General features: G+C 41.9%; 1 protein-coding gene across 1 annotated transcript in view; it reads left to right on the top strand.

Annotated features, from left to right (window-relative positions):
• The window catches only part of LOC124795573, a gene marked incomplete at its 3' end in the record, with an annotated part of 358,941 nt that overhangs the window by 156,332 nt on the left and 179,714 nt on the right, over window positions 1–22,895 (top strand). The window contains exons 7-9 of the mRNA XM_047259645.1: window positions 8,338–8,520; window positions 14,137–14,334; window positions 19,381–19,517. Coding sequence (XP_047115601.1) covers window positions 8,338–8,520; window positions 14,137–14,334; window positions 19,381–19,517 — 518 coding nt within the window. The remainder of the gene's footprint in view (window positions 1–8,337; window positions 8,521–14,136; window positions 14,335–19,380; window positions 19,518–22,895) is intronic.

The raw sequence follows: 22,895 nt of genomic DNA, 5'->3' as shown, positions 1-22,895 counted from the left end.
CGACGGTCAACAACACAGGTAAGGCACGTGTCGCGCTGGACTGTGCGTATTCAGTACGTTTTAGGCATCAGTTCAGGTTGTTTATGAGTAGTGCACACTTCCCATTTGAATTCAGAGGCCGAGGTTGACGTGGAATGAAAGACCTAACAGAGTTCCAAAGGGGCAGATTGTGGGGGCCCGATTAGCTGGAGCACCAGTAACCAAGACAACCAACTTACTGAATGTTTCAGGAGCAACTGTTTCAATAGTCATCACAGTCTACACAAAAGATGGAAAGTGGACGCAAATCAAAACTGACAAGGGGACCCTCCGTACTGTAAATCAAGGATTTTCATGCGCTTCACGTATGTTGTAGAGGCACTTACCCTTAGTACCTCGCGCCGGCCGGTGTGGCCGAGCGGTTCTAGGCGCCACAGTCTGGAAGCGCGCGACTGCTACGGTCGCAGGTTCGAATCCTGCCTCGGGCATGGATGTGTGTCATGTCCTTAGGTTGGTTAGGTTTAAATAGTTCTAAGTTCTAGGCGACTTATGACCTCAGATATTAAGTCCCATAGTGCTCAGAGCCATTTGAACCATTTTGAACCTTAGTACCTGCCTATCCGGTTTTTTAGCGACGGGCCTTGGTTTTTGAGATAATCGATTCTGAATTGCGCGATTTGTAACGAACTTGAACGGATGTCATTGTGACGTCCGCAACGACCAAACACAACGATCAACAACGAACAAAATGAGAAAAAAAGTGGTAAATGTTCATGTCTACAGCGCTGCAGGTAGCGTGTTCTAATCCGCTCGCGTAAGTTTTTTTTTTTTTTTTTTTTTTTTTTTTTAAATTCGGCCAAATTTTTCAATTTTATTTCGAAGAATATCAACACAATGTAAGGTGTGCGAAATTATAAAGATATATTCAGTTATCAATTTTTTTCTGTCATACAATATCACAAACTCTTATTTTTCATCGTCCACGTTGCTTGATGTGCCAGAACAATATCGTGGGTGATTAGAAACAACCGAAGAACATATTTTCGCAGCACCACGCGTATCTTATCAAAGCAACCGTCTTGCAGGCGCACGGTTTCTTCATGAACGATACCGGGAAACACAATTCTTTAGCATTCAAAAAGATTTATCTTTCGTACGCTAATTTCGATGCGAACCATGCGTATCTAATCATGCTTTCAAATTTAGGTGCGCTGAATTGATGAAAGATTAGCGAATGGTGCAGGTCCTCGCTTTCCTTTCATCAGTGAATAGCTGATCGTATAGAGTTGAATCGGTTTGCCTTCCCCACGAATCGATAGTGTACAAAAAAATTTTCCATCCCACATACGGAAGAATTACAGAACGCAAAAATTTTTCGTACACCAGTTTCTTGAACTTCCCGGCTTTCGTGCAGGACACCACTACACTTCTGTATTTCCGCGTTAATTCGTCTACACGTTTTTGAACGTTAAGACCAAATTTTCCGGACATTTTTTGCATAAATAAAAAGAAAAATATGGGAGCAGGATTCGAACACGGTAGCCGTCAACCTTTACCACTACGCTACACTGACTTGCTCGGAAAATATGTAATGTTACGGATATACAAAGCGCGCAATGAACTTCAAAATCGATTTTCTCAAAAACCGAGGCCTGACATAAAAAACCGGATAGCCAGGTACTCAGGGTAAGTGCCTCTACAACATATTTGAAGCGCATCAAAATCCGTGATTTGCAATATGGAGCGTCCCTTTGTTAGTGACAGAGATCGTCGTACGCTAACACGATTTGTGTCAAAACAGCGCAAAACTAAGGCAGCTAAAGCGACTGCACAGCTCAATAACTATCTTCGAGATCCCGTATCTATCGACAATGTCCACCGAGAACTCCCTAAAGATAATATTCACGGACCAGCTGCTCTACCTAAACCGTCAGTGACGACAACCAAAGCGAAGAAGCTTGAAACATGGCATAAATCCTGGACCACTGATCAGAGGAAACACGTCATATCGTCCGACGAGTAAACGTTTTTGTTATTTCCAACATCGGGCCGGGTTTACGTCTGGAGAACGCCAAAAGAAGCCTACAATCCTGATTCCTTGATTCCAATGGTTAAGCATGGAGGTGGTAGTGTGATGGTGTGGGCTGCCACGTCACGGTATTCTGCTGGTCCCATCATTACTCTCAAAGGCCGTGTTACAGCCAACGATTATGTGAACATTGTAGATGATCAGGTCCCTACATCACTCAAATGTTGTTCCCCAACAATGAAGTCATATTTCAGGACGATAATGCACCCATTCACACAGCCAGGACACTACAATCATTGTATGAGGAGCATGCAACTGAACTGCAGCGCCTTCCCTGCCCAGCATAGTCCCCGGTCTTGAAAATTATAGAACCCTTTGTGGGCGGTATTTGAGTGCAGACTCCGGAGTAGATTTCCGCCTCCCTCGTCACTACAGGAGTTAGAAGAGGTTCTGATTGAAGAGTGGCATAACATTCCATTGGAGACCATACAATCATTATACGCCAGTATTCCAAGAAGAATCGCACCTGTATTACGGGCAAATGGGGGTCCAACATTTACAAATAAACCATTCTCAAGTAAGTGCAGGTGTTCACATTATTTTGCCTACCTAGATAACTGTACGAGGCCCACGAGAAAGACAGGACTCTGCGCCTACGTCACGAAGGTAGGCCGAGCTCGCTCAAATCAGCAGACCGACTGCGATTCTACACCTGTTAACTCGTAACTAGGTGTGTATGTACAAACGAGAATTGTATCTTCTACTGGAGGCCGCTGTTATGGAGTCTTACCGTTATTAGTCCTACAGTGATAGGAATCCCACAAGCATACTGATAATTTATGACGGCTGTTTCGGGTATAATAAAATTAAAATCGGGCCAAAACGATTATCTGTTGCCTAAGGCACTACATCTTGTAGAATATGAGGACTGTTAAACAGAAGAGACTAAATGCTGTTAACAAGCGGTTATACCATTTACGTCGACAATTGATCTTAAATTTTGTTGTACGACTAGTCATCAGTAAGACTTCATAATAACAGATTCCAGCAGAAAATGCAGTTCTCGTCAGTACGTACACGTCCAGTTGCGAGTTAACAGGTTTAAAAAGGCATTTTGTCTGCTGGGTTGAGCTCGCTCGTTCGCTCAGGCCTACCTTCTCGACGTAAGTGCCGCGGCCTGTCTTTCTCGTGGGCCTCGATAAGCGTACATCTTGCAGAAGCGTTTATAAGAATTCTCTAATTCTTACACTCGCCTCCCAACGCGTGTATTCCTTGACAGTTTTCGTTGCTGACGGTAAAAATTAATTTCAATTGTAATGTGATATAGACAGTCACAATAGAAGAAGCAAAATTAATTTTCATATAGACTTCGTCTGCATGTTCAGAGTTCAGAATTGAGTGCTAACATATTTGACAATTTCCCATTTAACATATACCAACTGATAAGAAAATTATGAACAAACTTCATCAGCCACTCTCTACAGATTGTCTAAATATGAAGATTGAAGGAATAATAAGATCTGTTAGCTACTTAGCAAGTAGCCAAGTTTATTAATAACGCTACATGACAAGTAGTAATGCACTGTAGCTGAACGCACTATTGACAGATGTAAAAACATTGGCCCGCATCTCGTGGTCGTGCGGTAGCGTTCTCGCTTCCCACGCCCGGGTTCCCGGGTTCGATTCCCGGCGGGGTCAGTGATTTTCTCTGCCTCGTGATGGCTGGGTGTTGTGTGATGTCCTTAGGTTAGTTAGGTTTAAGTAGTTCTAAGTTCTAGGGGACTGATGACCATAGATGTTAAGTCCCATAGTGCTCACAAGGGAACCTCCCCATCGCACCCCCCTCAGATTTAGTTATAAGTTGGCACAGTGGATAGGCCTTGAGAAACTGAACACAGATCAATCGAGAAAACAGCAAGAAGTTGTGTGGAACTATGAAAAAACTAACCAAAATATAGAAACTGAGTAGCCCATGCGCAAGATACGCAACATCAAGGCAGGTGCGAGTCTGGGAACGCCGTGGTCCCGTGGTTGGCGTTACCGACTCCAATATGAGAGGTCCATGGTTCAAGTCCTCCACTGTGTGAAAACTTTAATTTTTGTATAATCAACTTCGCTCTCCAAAGTTCCAGGACATGTTCAGATTTCCTTGGACATATGCAGAATGTGACGGTCTACACACGGAAAAATTTGAAAACGTTAAAAACATATGTTTTGGCAGAGCACAGGGGAAACCGTGCGACTGTGAAACTGTTGCATTCATTTGTTGCAGTTTATGTGACGGACTCTTTATGTTTTCATCACTTTTTTGGGAGCGATTATCACATCCACAAGAAATCCTAAATCGGGCAAGGTAGAAGAATCCTTTTACCCATTCGCCAGGTGAACACGTTAGGTGGGTCGACAACATGTTCCTGTCATATGACGCACATGCCGTCACCAGTGTCGTATAGAATATATCAGAATCGGTTGACCTATGACCTTGCGATCAAATGTTTTCGGTTCCCATTGGACAAGCACGTCCTTTCGTCTACTAATCGCACGGTTTTGCGTTGCGGTCGCAAAACACAGACACTAAACTTATTACAGTGAACAGAGACGTCAATGAACGAACGGACGGATCATAACTTTGCGAAAATAAAGAAAATAAATATTTCACGTCAGGGAAGATTTGAACCAAGGACCTCTCGTTCCATAGCTACTCACGCTAACCACGGGACCACGGCGCTCCTGCGCTTAGAATGTCCTTGATGTTGCCTATTGTGGACATGGACTACTCAGTTTGTATATTTTGCTTATTTTTTCATAGTTCCACACAACTTCTTCCTGTTTTCTCGACTGATCTGTGTTCAGTTTTTCAAGGCCTATCGACTGTGCCATCTTATAACTAAATCTGAGGGGGGTGCGATGGGGAGGTTCCCTTGTCAGAGCCATCTGAACCATTTGTAAAAATATTTTCCTTGAAAACTGCTATTGTAAAATAGCAAATATTAAGCTACTGGCACCATGTAAAGAGCAGCTGCACAGTAAAACTGAGCAACCTACAATCTTCGTAATACTTTACTCGATTAAATTTAGATGGCATGATCTTGAATAGCATTAAGCAGTATATCGATGTTAGTGGCATTCAAAATCGAACGCGCTGGTGACTATAAAATGAATACCTCTGGCCGCCTACTACGGAAGAAGGTGTGCTGACGCACAAAATCGCCGCTAGAGTGACATGGGCGCAAACTCACGTGCCAGCAGAGTGAACATGCGCACACGTCGCTCGGACATTGCACTAAGTCACGTTGAAAACACAGAAATGGAGGCTTCAAAAGAACAGGAAAGAGATGTAGTGCGTTTCTCGAAGCAGAAGGAGTTATTTATTTATTATTTATTAATTTACTAACATTACTAAGCGACCCACCACTTTGGTAACTACAGTGCGTCGTTTGCTACTGCAAACTAGCCAATTTCCAGAATTTTAGAATTTTTCGTGTTTGTTATATAACTAAATTGTTAATTAAAAAAGAAAAACAAAACAAAATACCAGGGGATACATTAAGTGCAATTTGGGAGAGGGAGGGAAAAAGAAAACTAATTTTGCTATATTCTTAAGACGAAAGTAATGCACGAAATTAAAGATTTAGATAGCGAAAGAGGTCCTTTTACCCAGCTATTTCAACAGTTCGAGCCAGTCTCACCTGAATTAGCATACTCTATTCTACTGTAGCTACTGCCATACATATGAATGTTGTGATATTAACTCTACGTGATTTGTGTACAACGTATTACTGCACTTGTTTCCTCCATCTAACTGCGCAGTAAGCGGAGAGGAGCCTCGGGAAGTCGCTCGGCTCCTCAAGTGCGCTTCTTATCTATGTTGTGCGCTTGTTTTCCTGTATTTACGTCTTACTATATTGCATATGTATGTATATGGAATAAGTGTGAGGCTTGAAAACTCGTCAAATAACAGCACAACTGTACGAGAAGCACTGCATGTCTGTTACCAGGGTAAGGCGTGCCACAAGCGGTTGGAGGAGAGACCTGGAGAACCACACTGCATTACCGATATCACTGTCCAGCGGATGGATGCCCTCATTACTAGAGACCGGCCACTTACCGTGAATTAGCAAACGCACTACGTCTCTTTGTGCTTCTTTTGAAACCTCCAGTTCTGTTTTCAGCACGACTGAGTGCAGTGGGCGTGCCACTCTAGGGGCTACTTTGTGCCCAAGCGCTCTTGTATGTAGCACACCTTCTGCCGTAGATAACAGCATCACGATCCCTTCAGCGGTGTTCATTTTGCAGTCTGAGGCTGGTTGCTTCTCGATTGACCCTAACAGCGTGTTGTTAATACAATAGAAATATTACCTTTCTATAGTGTTTTAATAGTTTCACTCATTCCACATCCATGAAGGTTCCCCTTCTTTATGGGGTCCATAGAACACGACGAATGAATGAATGATCTATTGCTAAATCCCATAGTAGACCTGTCCCATCTTCCAGTATAGGTGTTCTACAGAATTGTTTCCCTTTTTTAATAATTCTTCATTTCACACCTTAACTGCCCATTTAATTTCTAATATTGTTCTCTTGCATTACAGTTCAAATTAATACCAGTTTTTTCTACACTTTATTTAACCTTGTTTGACACACTTTGGTGTAATGCACCCAAAACTCATTTTTTGTTAATTTTGACAAAGTAAACCAGAGAAAATCGGTTCTTTGGCACCATGTGTTATGCGTTCGATAGTACCACTACCCTTAAAGCCAGTAGTGTCACAGTGGATTGGACTGGATTGTTTGGGAGAAGAGCCCAAACAGCTAGGTCATCGGTCTCATCGGATTAGGGAAGGACGGGGAAGGAAGTCGGCCGTGCTCTTTGAAAGGAACCATCCCGGCATTTGCCTGGAGCGATGTAGGGAAATCACGGAAAACCTAAATCAGGATGGCCGAACGCGGGATTGAACCGTCGTCCTCCCGAATGCGTCACAGTGGAAGCTTCAATCGGTCTACGGCAGCCGTCCACCATCGACTGGGGTTGCATTCATCCCAGTGTGTCAATAAGGTCGGGGTATGAAATTTAAACGCAGTTTACTTCAAGCACTTGTGTATTTTGGCATCAGAGTGAAGAGTGAAGTGAATCTACTACGTTTTATCATGTCTAACTTTTTGTGCGATAGAAAATATTTGATTCTAATAATTAAATGGCGTATAATCTGCGAACTGGACATATTTGTAAATTTGATTGAAATTCTTACATTTCGTTATTATGAACATATTTCTTTGATTTTCTAACCAAAATCGTATGAATATTACGTTTGGGCAATATAAACTTTGTTTATACTGATAATAACAGAATTTCCATTTTTCCACGATATTCCTCCATTTTAATTTCCAGAATATGTATATTCTGTAGACAGTTCAGTAATATATTTTGTCTTGTAGTACTATATGTTTAGGATACTCAGTTAAATTTTTGGTCAGTTGTATCAAAACATAAAAAAGTTATTATTTTAAAAAAGTAATGTTTTTCATTTTTCCGATACTTCGATTATTTAATCTTATTTTGTGGTTGTATGACCCACATAACTCCAAAAAGCAAACTTTTGAGAGGTTATAAAAATTTTCAAGTAAAAATATGCAGTATTATTTGTCATATCGGCTGTTGTCGCTGGGGTGTGATGGACACCATTCTGTCAACTACGTCACTCCACTGAAGCGTGTGATGTAGGTGTCCCACTGCTACGTACTGCTGAGCTCCAGAGGTACATCTTTAGCAACTCCATCCTCATTTTCGTAGCGATGTTTGATCCCGGCAGATCTCTTGCGTTAAAGAAAGCTTTCTTCGCTCGTGTAATATATTTGTCGTACCTTTCCTTGCTACGGCCATAGGCAGTGCCAACCATGGTTCACCATCGCATTCGGTGCGACAGCGGTTAGAATCTCAGTCCTGGCATCCGTACTCAGTCTTTTGCTCGTTTCCATAAATTGCTGAATGTAAATGTGAGGATGGTTGTTTGAAAAGGGCACGGACGCGGTCTTATACGATAAGTTTACCATTTACACCCTAAATAACTTACAGTCTACTGCAGTTCATTTCTTGCACCACAAAATCCAAGTTATAGCTATGTTACCCTGCATAGAGACACACGAGGAGTTGCCTTCTCTTTACCATTTTGAGGCTGACAGCCCGGAGAAGCGGTTGTATGTCAATATCTACCTACGAGAAACTTGTCCACAGCTAAATACATTCCATGGATATAACATAATGGTAGCAGATAATGTAATGTTTATTATTCACAGGAGGACCTGTTACACTGTTTCCCTGTTTGTGACAGACCCGAAGAACTACCGGAAGCCGCGGTTCCTGGAGAGCCTGAAGGCGGTGCTGACAGAGGAGGGCCTGGTGTCGTTCGAGTGCAAGGTGGTGGGCTTCCCCACGCCGCAGCTGCGCTGGTTCAAGGACGGCCAGGAGCTGCGGCCGGGCGACGTCTACCAGCTCACCGGCACCAACTCGCTAGGTCCGTAGGCGACGTGTGCTGGCGATGTGGAAGCAGCAGTTTGTAGAGTCGACTCCAACAGTCCAGAGAACGTCCGGATCACACGCTTAATCCTTTTACGTCTTTAGTTCAGCTGGAAGCTACGCAGTTATAATCTGGATGCAAACAATTAGTGGAAACATGTCACCACATATCAGTAGCCTCATGAGTCTGTAGGCACAATATACGTTTCTAACGCAGCCCGTTTATGTAATCGGAGTTGGTATCTTATTAATTCACGAGTAGAGTTGTATTAACAACTACACGGACCCTGAAATACTAGTAGAAAAAAAAAAAACACTGATTTAGAGTAGTGTTGAAAATGGAGAGTAAAAAGCGTACAGAAAAATTTGATTGATTAATACTTCTTGAAGAGGATCTGCTTAGATTCATTGGAGGGCTCTGGGAAAATGCAATGCACCTGTAAAGGAAATCACATAGAAGACGCTAGTGCGACCAAGTCTAGGGTAATGTTGCAGTGTTTGTAGACCTCATCAAGTAGGCATCACAGCAGACAGTGAACGAATTCGGAGAGGCGTTGATAGAAGTCGTTACAGCACACACGAAAATTTAACAGAAATATTCAGGGAACTTCCATTGAAACCCTTGGAACAAAGACGATATTATTCTTGCGAAACACTGCTGGGTAAATTTATGGACTATGTAGTCATCATGACAATGCGATAAGAAACACTGGTGCATGTACAGAGGCATACACACAATTATCTTTGTGTTGATCGGTATGCCAATGGGATAGGAAAGAAAATCAATAATATTGGTACGAAATACTCTCCGCCATGCGCTGTACAGTGGCTTGTGGAGTATATATGGTGACGCTAAAAGCATAAATAAGGACAAAGGCATAATATCACTTGTAACTCATTAACAAGTATATCTTTACGTCATATGTTTAAGTCTATGAACAGAAACACGTTGTCAATAACTTGAATACATTTTAAGTTACAATTTAAGATATACCAGTACTTATGCTAAGAAGGCAACCTTGTTCGAGTTAGAGCACCACTGAAAAATAAAAGTCCTATGTATTGACGAGAGAGAATGACGAAAGAGACACGGCGCTGCACAGTATAGAATCTAAAATTGCAGTTGTTTATGAAACTTTTTAGCGTGCTACATACTATATCAGACATGGAAAGTCAACAAACGTCGACATGATACTTGAAAGAGTAAACATCTGCTCTGGAAACAGGAACAAGTCGATATTTCAGAAATATATGAAGATATAGTTAAGGCTGACCGGCCATTGACCTTCTTCTTCTGTGCTGGATGGACACTTATTGCCCGAACTCTTACGGGACTCGGTAAGATTGTCTGCCGCAAGTAATGAGTGTAATGGGCAGGGGCACTACGAATGTAGTGTGTGGACATTAAGTTGGGAATGTGGGTCTCACGGGGAGCGCGCAAGGGATAAATCCCTGCAGTCGCACTATCCTCTGTGCCCTCGGTGGCTCAGATGGATAGAGCGTCTGCCATGTAAGCAGGCGATCCGGGCTTCGAGTTCCGTTCGGGGAACACTTTTCAAGTGTCCCCCTTGATGTATATCAACGCCTGTAGACAGATTAGGGTCTTGATTTAATTGTCATATTTCAGAAATGTGTGATCCATATAGTTCACTTGAGGGACAACGGTGTACAGTCTGAGAGAAGTTGTAAGCTAGTTAACGCAAACAGAATTTGTAGACGTGGTAACTGTAATACACTAACAGACAAAGCGCGAAGCAGAAAAGCTGTTGTACAAAGTAATTGTTGGAAATGAAGTCAGTTTCAACAAATACAAGAACTAGACGCAGAGGTGCAGTGTCCTGAGCGCCACTCAACAAAAACGTGACTGGGTACTAGAAATAGCACAAAAGTTACCTAAAGTATAACACCTTGCGATGGAATTACTGTCGTCTGGATTACTAACTCTGAGCCCTAGGAGCTATTAACTATCACGAAAACAACGTGTCACATAGCGTTTTGGAAAGAGCTCCTTAAAATACAAATCTGGAGACCACACATAAAATTAGTTTACCAAGAGGACAGTGTAACTGAGTTATTTGTACCAAAGGAGGAAATTTTATTTTTGAGAAACTTGGTTTTTGTTTTACGTGAGACGCCCAGAAGAGAATACGTAAGCGGGTGCAGTTTTATTATCTTTTATTGATGCTGCGTCGTGGAGAGCATAGACTTCCACTCGTATTTTACCTGCTTAAAATGTAATTTATATTTGTCGCGATCTCTTTCATTAATTACAACGGGCAAATATATTTGAGGCTGCATAGCCAATGAAAGCGTTTTTCTTTTTTTAATAACAATTCCAATTCACAGCTTTTATTTTATTTGTTTCTGTTTCGTTCTTGGCGACTATTTTTGGGGTGGGAGCCCCATCTTGAAGCACTTCTGGTGTAGCACATTTTTGACGATCTTCCCCGTTATTTTCGAAGGAGAATTTTACTTGCGTGCCCGTATCTGACAAAAATTTTTATTTATTTGTATTACATAAAACAATAACTTTTAGTTGTGGAACTCGTACTAGCAAATAGAAAATAGGTACTTTATCAGCTACAGGTCCGTAAATAAATGCAGCCTTCGGAAGTAATGGACAGAATTATTATAAATGATGTGTCTAGGAATCCTGAATACTCGGTTCGCTAGACAAACAATCAAACAACTCGCATTAAAGAGTTTTATTACAACAAGACAAGTACAAATAATTCACTTTGATCTGAGAATTTTTGTAGTCCTTTATAGATGATCATCCAAAAGTGCAGTTTCACAGATGTGTCGCAAGCAAACGGCCACATACAAAATAATCAGTTTCCTTCAGAACGGACAAACACGAGTAACGCTTCTGGTCCTAGCGACCGCTTCTAACAAAAGTCTGTCAACTGAACTGCAGTGACTGCTGATCTATAACTCAGCTACGGAGAGACTGCTAGTGAAGAGGCTACGATGCGTCGGCTAATGAAGTGGCTGACGTTGAAGCTGCTGTCGACGTGGGCTGCCACCAGTCGGGCGCGGCGCGTATGTCCTCTTCACATACGGTTGTCGTCCTGGAGGGAGGTCGGTCAGCGTGGCTGACCTCTTCTCACAGCCTTCTCTTATCTGTCGTTCCCGACTGGCGTGCCGGCCCTGGCTTCACGCCGTAACAATAAATGTGCCACACGAGGAGCGCTTGAGAATCGTGGGCGACCCCCATACTACTCGAAAAGAGCGGAGTGCCAACTGAACCGTGAATTTACCTTCAAAACCTTTTCTTAATAAAGCGTGGAAGTAGTTGCCAGTGGGTAAGTGATGAAAACAAATTAAATTTCTTTCAACAAATGGAAATTTTGTTCCTAAAAGCCCTTTTTTTTAGAAACATTTAAAATCAGAAAGCACCCTCTAAATAACAAGTTACCAATTATTCAGAGACAGAGAGAACAAATATTGACAGTATGAGCTTTCGGGCTGAGCATCTTGCCGCTCCCTTTTGACACGGCCGTAGTCACGACCGCTCACAACAATCTCTGAAAGACTACACTCGTGCAAATCTGCAACACACCAGATTACTTTAAACTAAAATTTTTAACAGCTCACACAAGCACATAAACTATGCACCCGGTAGCAGGGATGGAAATTGTACAAAACACTAACATTAAAAAAATTAACTTGCCACGGAAGGTGCAACGTGATTAAAAAAAAACCTCTTACGGTGGAAGGGTGGCGACTTTATATACTAAAGTGACCATTTAAATAAAAACCCATGATATGCAGTCTTACATAAAATGTACAAACATGCTCTACATTACACATATACCGCCTCTCAAGATGATAGGCAAGACAAAAACATATTGCAGAAATTCGGCCGTTACACTTCAAGGAATAAATTCATTAACACCGAATCCGACAAACATGACAGAGGCAGCTATTAACGTACGCCAGACCGACAGACACTAATTGCCTAACAAATGCGGACGGGAGACAGACGAGCAAGCTGGGGTAGACGCGAGAGGGAATGAGAAAACGCTGTCCCGAACCGTCCGCTGCCAGCCGCTTCAGCGGACGCAGGAAGGCGCGCCGATCTCCCGTCTCACGGCGTCGCAGCTCCCACCGGCCGGATCGATGTCGTGGGTTGGCTCCTGTTGCTCTCGTGTCGACCGCGAAGCCACTACCTCTCACTAAACGGCGCGGCCCACTGGACTCACGTGGCGACCTCACATGCGCCGACGCTCAAGACGGACAAGTCATCTTATGTCCGAATGCGCGACCGACCAACCGATCGATCCAACTGCCAATGACCATTTGCTGAACAAACTCGAGCAGACTGGCGGCCTATCAGATACTAGCACTCCGGACGACAGACAGACACTGACTGCCCCACGTTGACGCGGCTGACCAGCTGACTCGACTCGCCGTCTAGCGAGTTTTTTTTTTTCCTTTATTGATTCTCAATTCCCCCCGAAGCGGGCGGGCCGGCAGCAGCTTAGTACGCTGCTCTACAGCCTACAGACATTTTTAAAAACGGAAGAAGAAAAGAAACAAGAAAAACAAGCGATAAAACGGTGACTTAAAGTGTAAAATGGCGGAAAAATGCGGAAAGTCAAAACAGAAAGCAAAGGGGTTGGCAATGTTAATAAAATACACAGGAATCAGACAAGTAACATAGTAGACACACAATTAAAATAAATCATGGTGACAGTCTGGTTTCTGTTCGCAAGAGATAAAAAATCACACCCAGCGACAGTATGATGGCCATTCGCAACGCTTCCCAAAAGACACACAACACGGAACACTCACTGTAAAACAATCACTGTAAAACACTGCACGAAAATGGCGGCACAAAGATGACACTCCCAAGCCAAGGGCAGATGGGTGGGGGTGGGGGAGGACTTGGAGGAGGGGGAAAAACAAGGAGAAGAGGGGGGGGGAAACCATGGAGGGAGAGGACTCATAAGGGGGGAGAGGGGCAGGGTAGACGCGAGAGGGAATGAGAAAAGGCAGAGGAGGGAAATGCAGAAGGACTCGGGGCATAGAAGGGGGCAGAGACAGGGGAGGTGGGGAAAAAAGAGGATGGAAGGAAGGGGAGAGGGATCCCAGGAAAAGGACAGAGGAAAGGAGGGGGAGTGAGGATCAGAGTTGATAGGAGGGATAAATGGAGCGAGAGAGGGCATCATCGGGGAGGGGTAGTTGATGGAAGCCACCTTGGGACAGGAGATGAAGGGTGTAGGGATGGAGGGTAGGGGGGGACACAACAGTGAAGACGTGGCAGGGGGCGGGGAGCCTAGCGAGCTCATAGCGCCCCTTAAATGCACGTGAACAGGCTACCTTCTCCCTTTCCCGCCAGAGGGAGGCACGAAAGCTGCGATTGGCACGGCGCCGCCACCGCCAGAATCGAAGGGCGACTGCTTCACACTACGCGCTGCGGCGCGCTCTTCAAAACAGCAATTTTTACCACAGCTCACCAATAAAGTAAAGTATTAGGATAAAATTGTAGCTGTGGAACTTGTACTGAAAAAAGTTTGTGTTGTGAGCAGGAGAATCTTATCTGTAGGTTTACTTTAGAGACGAATGCCGCTGTCGACCAGAGCCTCACGCCTGCCCCTGCCCGTTGCAGGCTCCTACTCGTGCATCGCGCGCAACTGCATGGGCGAGGCGACGAGCACGGCCGAGCTGACGGTGGAGGACATCCAGAGCCAGCTGAGCGACGAGGAGCGGCTGGCGCTGCTGTCGCACAACCAGGCGCCGCGCTTCATCCGCGGCCTCAAGAGCTGCGAGGCGCGCATCGACGAGCCCTTCCGCTTCACCGTCCAAGGTGCCCGCCGCCGCGCACTGCTCCGCAACTCTCCTCTGGCAGACCGCACTGGCTGCCTGTCCACACTCCACCTGAATGCCCCGAGAACAACTCCCACTTTACTTCATCCCATATGGATACCATTGTTTGATTTCACTGCTGTCTATTCCCACGCAGCATCTCCATATCCTACCAAAAACATAACCTAATCCTTTTCCACTACCCTTAATCTCGCAATAATGACACGGAAATTTGTTTTCACTCCACACCCCTTCATCTGTTTCCAACTAAAATACCATTTGCAATTGCCTTCACAAAGTCTGGCTCCACCGCAACGCCTCTTTGAGCTGGCCATCTAGTCCCAGATAGAGACTATCTCCATTAGAACCACAGCTCCTATTTCTTTTAGACAACATGGTTGTATGGAGATAACAGCGATTGGTTTACTTATAATCAATTATTCAAAATGACAGTGAAAATCGCAATATTTATTTTGTGGTCAACCGGTTTCAACCCGCGGTGGGATCATCTTCAGTGCAATTTACACCATTTGGTCGCTCACTGGAGTCGTCACCCTGCCTGTGCACGGTTGGTAACTATGACCCTCATTGCGGGTTGAAACCAGTTGGCGACAAAATAAATAATGCGATTGTGACAGTCATTTTGAATAATTGATCACATCTCCTATACCAGCATCTTCTGCAGCATAACAACATTATCAGCATCAGTCTTATCCTTAAGAAATCTTACCTTTTAGCATCTTTTAATGTTTTTATTTATCAATTTATTGTATTAAACACCTGAAGACAAATACCAACAAAAGTAAAACAAGGGCAACGAAATTTAATCGAATTAATTCAGTAGATGCTTAGGTAATTAGGTTGAGAAATGAGATACTAGTAGTAGTAGATGAGTTTTGCAGTTGGAGAACTAAAATGACTGTCGACGCAGGAAGTAGAGAGGATATAAAACGCAGACTTGCAACAGAAAAAATAGCCTTTCTTGGGCCTCATGTCACGGATTGCGCGGCCCCTCCCACACGAGATTCGAGTTCTCCCTCGGGCATGGGTGTGTGTTTTGTTCTTGGCAAAAGGTAGTTTAAGTTAGTTTAAGTAGTGCATAACACTAGGGACCGATGACCTCAGCAGTATGATCCTTAAGAATTCACACACAATTGAACGTTTGAACATTTGAGCCTTTATGAGTAAGAGAAATTTGTTATCGTTTCATATAAATTTAAGAGCTAGTAACTCTTTCCTAGAGGCATTTGTCTGACATGTAGCCGTGTAACGGACGTGTCACGTAGATGATGAAAGTTTCAGGCAAGTTTATTTCAGCCCTTCAATCTAATTTCAGTAATCAGTTTTCCAACTCGTGTGCAGCAAGATACGTTGTAGGACATGGATTGATAAAATTTGTATAGGCAGTGCTCAGATGGAAACAATTAATGTGTACCCATTTGTTAACAGACTATCGGATGTTCTTCCATAACAGATGGGAATACACAATATACCACCTTCCGGCTCTCGAGCAAGTTCATACACAGCACTAAGGCTTATTAGTCAGAACAGTGTTTTAAGAGTCAGCTAAAAGAGGTGGCATGGGATGAGGTATACATAGAAAGATATACTAATCTCAAATTCAAATTATTCCATAGTAAATCAATATTTGGAAGAAGCTTTCCTAAAACGTTAGCCAGAAATCCATAAAAAAATTAAGCCATGCATAACTAAGGAAATTAAAAATCTCATGTAAGAAGAATAGAAATATTTGTATAAATGCATTATAGGTTAAGATGTGTAGCAGCAGCAGTAGATCAAATGGCTCATTTGAAGTTGCAAGAGAATATATTAGAAATAGCATTCCACATGGCTTTACTCAAGCAGAAGTACCATCCACATCCTTGACTGAAATTACTGGAATTACGAAAATTCTAAAAAAGAGAGGCTCATATGGTTGATGGAAAAGTTATTGTAACTTAAAAGGTAATATCCCACATGTTAATCATCATAGACAAGGGGAATTTTCCCAGAGAAATTAATATACGCAGCTGTTAAACCTTTTCGAAACAAAGTTGATAAGAAAGGCTTAAATGAGCATCGTCCATTCTCCTTACAGACGTCTTTTTCCAAAATATTTCAAAAATTAATTAACTCAACAGTATTCTCACATTTACATAGAAACAATTTACTCAGAATCGCTCAGTCTGGATTCCAGAAGGGTTAATCAAATTCTACTGATACATTCACTCATCAAATATTACAAGCCTAAAATAATAAAACATCTCAATTTGACATGTTTTGTGATCCTTCTAGGGCCTTTGATTGTGGAAATCATGTTACAACCTTAGAAAAATTCATGCTTTATGCGACTGATGGCTTTACACACAACTAGTTTGAATCATAACAAACAGAATACAAAAAATTGTGCCAGATAGTTCAAACAATGTTGGAAGGTTAGAAGATTTTAGAGACTGGTAAAAAAATCACAAGGAGAGTCCCACGACTGTTCAATTTTGAATCCCCTCCTATTCCTTATATTTGTGAATAACCTTACACTTAACATTTAGTAAGCAGATTGGCACTTGTTATAATAAAGCCCATTAGGGAGAAAGCTGCAGAAGAGATTGTTAATCATAATATTCAAAGAACGATTAAGTGGTCTCTGAAAATGGCCTCTCCCTTTTTGAGAAAATACACTACATTTAGTTCTGTACGACTAAAAGAGTTATACCAACAACGGATGTAGCACGTGAACAGAAGTCAGTAAATATGGTAGAATGCTCCAATTTTTGGATGTAAATATTGACAAATAATTGAACTGAAATTACTGGAATTACGAAAATTCTAAAAAAGAGAGGCTCATATGGTTGATGGAAAAGTTGTTGTAACTTAACAGGTAATATCCCACATGTTAATCATCATAGACAAAAGGAATTTTCCCAGAGAAATTAATATACGCAGCTGTTAAACCTTTTCGAAACAAAGTTGATAAGAAAGGCTTAAATTATTGAGCTTGCCAAACAATTAAGTTCAACTTCCTGTTATATTTTTTATATTTCTATTCAAGAATTTCTTAAGGAATAATTTTTTGGGATAACCACTAATTAGAAAGAAAGCAGCGATTGCACACAAGCGAACAATAACCATAACATGTGATGTTCAACTGAATTCGCCATGTAGACACCATCACAATGCAGGTTATTCGCTAATGAAGTTCGTCATAAGTAAGCCATGACAATTTGAGAAACAGTGATGTCCATACCTTCATAGCTAGAGGAAAATATGTCGTTTATTACCCATTACTAATGCTGCCAGTGGCTTATAAATGAGTTCAATACTCTACAACAAGAGGTTTTGATGATATTCCAGATACCATAAAGTATCTGACAGTAGGTAGCGACGCAAGTTTTAAATCTGACCTAAAATCATTTCTACGGGGCAACTCTTTGTATTCCATGGACTAATTTCTGTTTAAAAACTGGCAGCCTGAAAAAAGACTTGTTTTTAAATGTAGTTGCGTGAGTAAAGTAACGTACTCATTAGTAGTAACACTATGTATCAGTCAACGTATAAATATCCTGTAAACTGACTCGTTCTACATAATTACGATAAAGAAATAGTTCAAATTAACTGTGGAACATGTAACAAACTAATAATGGAATGTGGAGCTACAAAATAATCCTGAGGATCAGATGTGTATATCGGATAGCTAATGAGGCAGCACTGAATCGAATCGGGAAAAAAAATTAAATTGGGGGGGGGGGAGGTTAAAATTATAGACGGAGACGAAGGTTTGACCACAGCAAGTACTTTCAAACAGATTTAGGTTTCAGCACTCATGCAGAGAAGAAAAGGCTTACACAGGATAGACTAAGGTGCAGAGTTGTCTCAAAACAGTCTTCTGACTGAAGACTAAACAACATGGCCGAAGAGCAGATAGTTATCCATATTACTTTCTTCATTATTAATAATTTGATAAACGTAGTAGGATGTCTTTAATTTTATTGATGGCGTCTGCTTTTGGTGTTGGCTTCGATCTGGAAATTTTACCACGTTTGGGGAGATAGCGAGAAATTTTTGGAAGATACAGTTGCATGCGTTGAAAGTTTATGTACCCACAGACTGTCAGGTTATTTCGTCCCCAAATCAATGTCTGCCATCAGCTCTATTAATTCGAGTAGATTCACCTCCCCACGCCGTAATGACTTTTATTGGAGCGCTGGTCTGCCTATGAAACTGTGTCGACTGTATTGACATTGCTATCAAGTGAGTGGCGAAAATTCCAATTTGTCTGTACTTAAAGTTGTAACTTCTTCGAACACGATCTCCATACGCTGACAAAGTATAATTGCGTGATATGTTTGCGAATGAATGTGCAGACACATTCCACTCTTTTATGGGTCACCTGATCACCCACAATAACACAGACTGGATTAAACTGTCCTTCCAATCATCCGTTGTTGAAGGAAGGGCATTTCCCGTAGCCTTACACTCTTGATTATAGCAGGTTTCGGTAGAAACGCTTCATTCATTATCGATAGAACTTCTGTGTTTTTATTAATAATAGTCATTTATGGTTTCTATCTTTCCCCTTTAAGTTGTCCCAACGTCACATGTTCCATTTACGCTACCTTTAGAACGAAGAATTTGTCAGCATATAACCGTTGTTTATGAATCTGCATGCTTTTCGAGAAGGCTTCTTCAGTGTCTTCCTTTAATCTCCGTAATTTGGCCGTATGGTGCCTTTTGGATTAACAAGAGCTATTTATCTTTCTTGCAACACTCACAGTACGCTAGCGTATAATTCGTATAATGCTTCTCTGTCGTCCTTTACACCATCCACGTCCAACATATCTGTACAGATGTCGCTAATCAACCGTAGAACTTTAACGTAGCTCTCTAAATTTAACGATTTTGATCGCGCATACTCCTGCTTATTTCAGGTGTCATAGTTTTCACTATCACAAGCTCGGAAACTATGCTAATGATGAGCAGACAACACTCACAAGTAAGTGTAGAGGCTGCAAGAAACTTGAAAGTAACATTCACGGTTATTTTGTTGCAGTCACTGTATCCCCGGAGCCAGTGGTCACGTGGTACCGCGACGACGACCTGGTGGCGGATTCCGACCGATACGAGATCATTATGGAGACGCTGGGCACCGTCAACCTCGATGTCAAGCGACTCGAGATCGTCGACCAGGTATGGCAGCTTCCTCCGACAATTTGGACGCAGTCTCGATAAACGCCAAAGCTTTTTTAACATTTAGTTACTCCTGCACAGCATGCCACTAGTAAACGTTTATAAAAACAATATTTTCAATCATTATATTCTTATGAAACTTACTGTAAGATTAAAACTTTGTACCGGAAAGAGACTCGAACTCGGGACCTTTACTTTTCGGTGTCACTTGCTTTACCGACTGTGCTACCCCAGCTCGACTCACGACCCGCCCTCACAGTTTCAATTCTGCCAGCAGCTAGTCTTAACTGTTTGAGCGGCAGCGAAATGCCATAAGAATTTACCCCAAAGGGCCATGAACAATAATTTACATACTTCAGATTTGATCCACTTGGAACACTTCAGTTTTATTATGGTGATATGTTTTCTACAATAGGTTTGTAAATATTCACCTTAACAACAACAAAATGTTAGCATTAAATGTGGTCACCGCAGCTAATCATCACCCCATTACAATATGCAAGTTTGATAGTTGGTGGTTCAACTTTGGTGTACCTTTCTTTTAATTTTCGTGGTATCTCTTGAAACAGTTCTTGCCTCTGTGAGGCACAAAGCTACTTTGCTCACTGAACACATCCACACTGTTCTGACTATGGTTTTTCTTGAACTGCATATTGCACATCTTCTAGATTATCTGCGAATGGACTGAGGTTTACTACTTTCGTGGCAAGTACTTTCTTCTGCGTATGCCTTGCGTGCCCTGATCTGAGATAATTTCTTTTTATATACAGAGGATGAAGCAGCAGCCTCTGAAACTATTTTTGAAGCCAACAAACTTTTGTACACCTCTCGACAAAAGTCATTATTGGAGAACTGTTCCATTTCAGTCTCCTTGTGCATAATGAATACATTTGTTACTCAGCAGTCTACTAAGTGAAAGGACAGTCTCATCCATCATTTATTGCTTCTTCTGTCTGTAGCACAGTCTGACTTCAGTCGATCAAAATTATCCACATAGTCCATCCAGGAATAGTATTCATTCAACATGAGAGGGCAAGTGATATTCGTTATTGTTCGATCATTCATCCTTCGACTTACTGTGGACATTTCTGATGGTATATGACATATAGAAATCACATTGACTATCCTGTTATCCTATCTATAGATATCTACTTTATTATTTCTTATTTTGTAACTGAATTCCCTTCTCTCAAGTTCCTTTTCCTCCTTGCGTTTTGGCATGTTTTTCCTTCTGGGATTTATTGTTTCACAAGCGTACAGATCACTGGACTTTAGGTTCTAGAACAAATCATACGATATAAAATAATTTTCCATATAAATAATGATTTCTTCCATGACGGTCACTGGTTCAGTTTAAAACCACATTCAGTCCTAAAGCTACTACGGGTGACTGTGAAACTCTTCTTATATAAATATAAAATTTCTAGTTGTATGATGATTCATCACATAACATCCACACTTTTTACCCTCTCTTTATACGTTTGTCTCTCACGTACTGTTTGCTAGATGATCTGCCTTTCAATTTAACTATTGCTTCGTCAACAGGTAGATTGTGATGTTTTGTATAGCAATCTTAAAATTTCGTGTTCAAATGATCTACAAATAGTGACGTACGTAGTTTGTGTAGTTCGTCATAATATGACTCTTTCTGTCCTTTTAATGGTGTTAGCTTCGATATATGACTTCCACAAAGGTCTGTATCAGTGCTGCCGTTATCTCTGCAGCTAGGTTTTTTAGTGATTCTCATATAAAGATTTATTCCGATAAAAGTTAATATTTCATATTCGTTGCCGCGGACGAAAAATTTGCCTGTCTGTGTTGCGTACAAAATGGTTTGAAACACTACGCGGTTTACAAATATTTCAACAAAAACTTGTAACATAATGCAACAGGCTTTAGGTTCAGTTTGTTCACGCTATCTTCTCCAGCAGATAATGGAACTTGGTCAACATTTGTTTTTCGGCTCCAGTGACTTGTTGATGGAATTGCGAGTGGCACCGCATTGGTTTCACTTGTTTCATCACGTTCGCTGTTATCCTCAGAATCACTAATGCTCGACACACAACTGTAAACACGTTTAGAACTTTCACAATCTGTACAGAATGCCGGGTCATTGTCATCACTTTCATCGTTGTCAACACTGTCGTCAATAGAAGGAATTTCATAAACTAATATTCGATTTCCTCTGTCATTCTTTTTTGGAGAAACTCACTGGATGGAGAAGAAGGGCGGTGGTTAGCGCCACTAACCAGACAGAAATTCGTCTGTGAAGTATGCAAAATTCTATTCGAATAAAAAGTAATATTACTTGGAGATTTATGGAAGGACAGCACATAAATGTAGACAATTACTTACCAAAAATTGGCGTATAAAGAAGAGATACAGACAGAAATGCAGCCGGCCGGATTGGCCGTGCGGTTCTAGGCGCTACAGTCTGGAGCCGAGCGACCGCTACGGTCGCAGGTTCGAATCCTGCCTCGGGCATGGATGTGTGTGATGTCCTTAGGTTAGTTAGGTTTAATTAGTTCTAAGTTCTAGGCAACTGATGACCTCAGAAGTTAAGTCCCATAGTGCTCAGAGCCATTTCACCCATTTTGAACAGGAATGCACGACACTTCCACAAACAACACCAACAATCCATGAAACATCTGCTCGTGTCACAAATACGCGGAAGAAGTGCTGCACTGTGATTCTCCTACCATCTACTGAAACTTTAGTCAACAGTACTTAGTTGGTTAGTTGAGAGAACTACAGCCCCTCAGCGGTAAACTGAGAAAAATGTGTGGTTAGCCACAGTGACCACCGTCCTTTCAAAGCGTCTACAAATGTGGTAGGCTGCAACGATCCCCTCCTTCAAAGTTAACTGATGGAGGCAAAATCTTAATAAAGGAGCAGCCTAACCGTCGCTTTAGTGCTGAGTAGACACAGTGTTGCGGACAAAGCAGTCAGTTTCCACCAGTCACCGTCCATTGGCAACCTGGACGGGCAGGCAGGTGTTGGAGAACGACAACAAAACGCGACATGGACAAAAATTTCATGGTTTTCGCCAAGCATTTACTGGCCTCTCTCCTTCTCCGTATTGACTTTCATGCAACAGCATATGCAGATGGAGTTCACCCTGCGCCATGTTGAAATGTTCCACTCGGCAGTTCCATGATTCTGATGTTGATGTCGATGATAAAAGAATAAGAACACCCCGCAGCTGAAGAATGTCCACATATTTTAGGGGTAGATTCGTTTGTATTTTAGAATAGTTTCGGATATCTGCTGTAAACCAAGTGTATCTAGAGTGTTGTGAGCAGAAACAGAAAACGTTCAAAACCTAGAAGAAGGCTGGTTTGGCAAAGGAGTCACTTTAGCGTTGCTGCATCTTTCGCA

The sequence above is a fragment of the Schistocerca piceifrons genome, chromosome 4, assembly GCF_021461385.2.
Source record: "Schistocerca piceifrons isolate TAMUIC-IGC-003096 chromosome 4, iqSchPice1.1, whole genome shotgun sequence".
In the NCBI taxonomy this organism is placed as follows: Eukaryota; Metazoa; Arthropoda; class Insecta; order Orthoptera; family Acrididae; genus Schistocerca; species Schistocerca piceifrons.
Note: the sequence above shows the minus strand (reverse complement) of the source record. Positions and strands in the feature narration are given on the sequence as shown.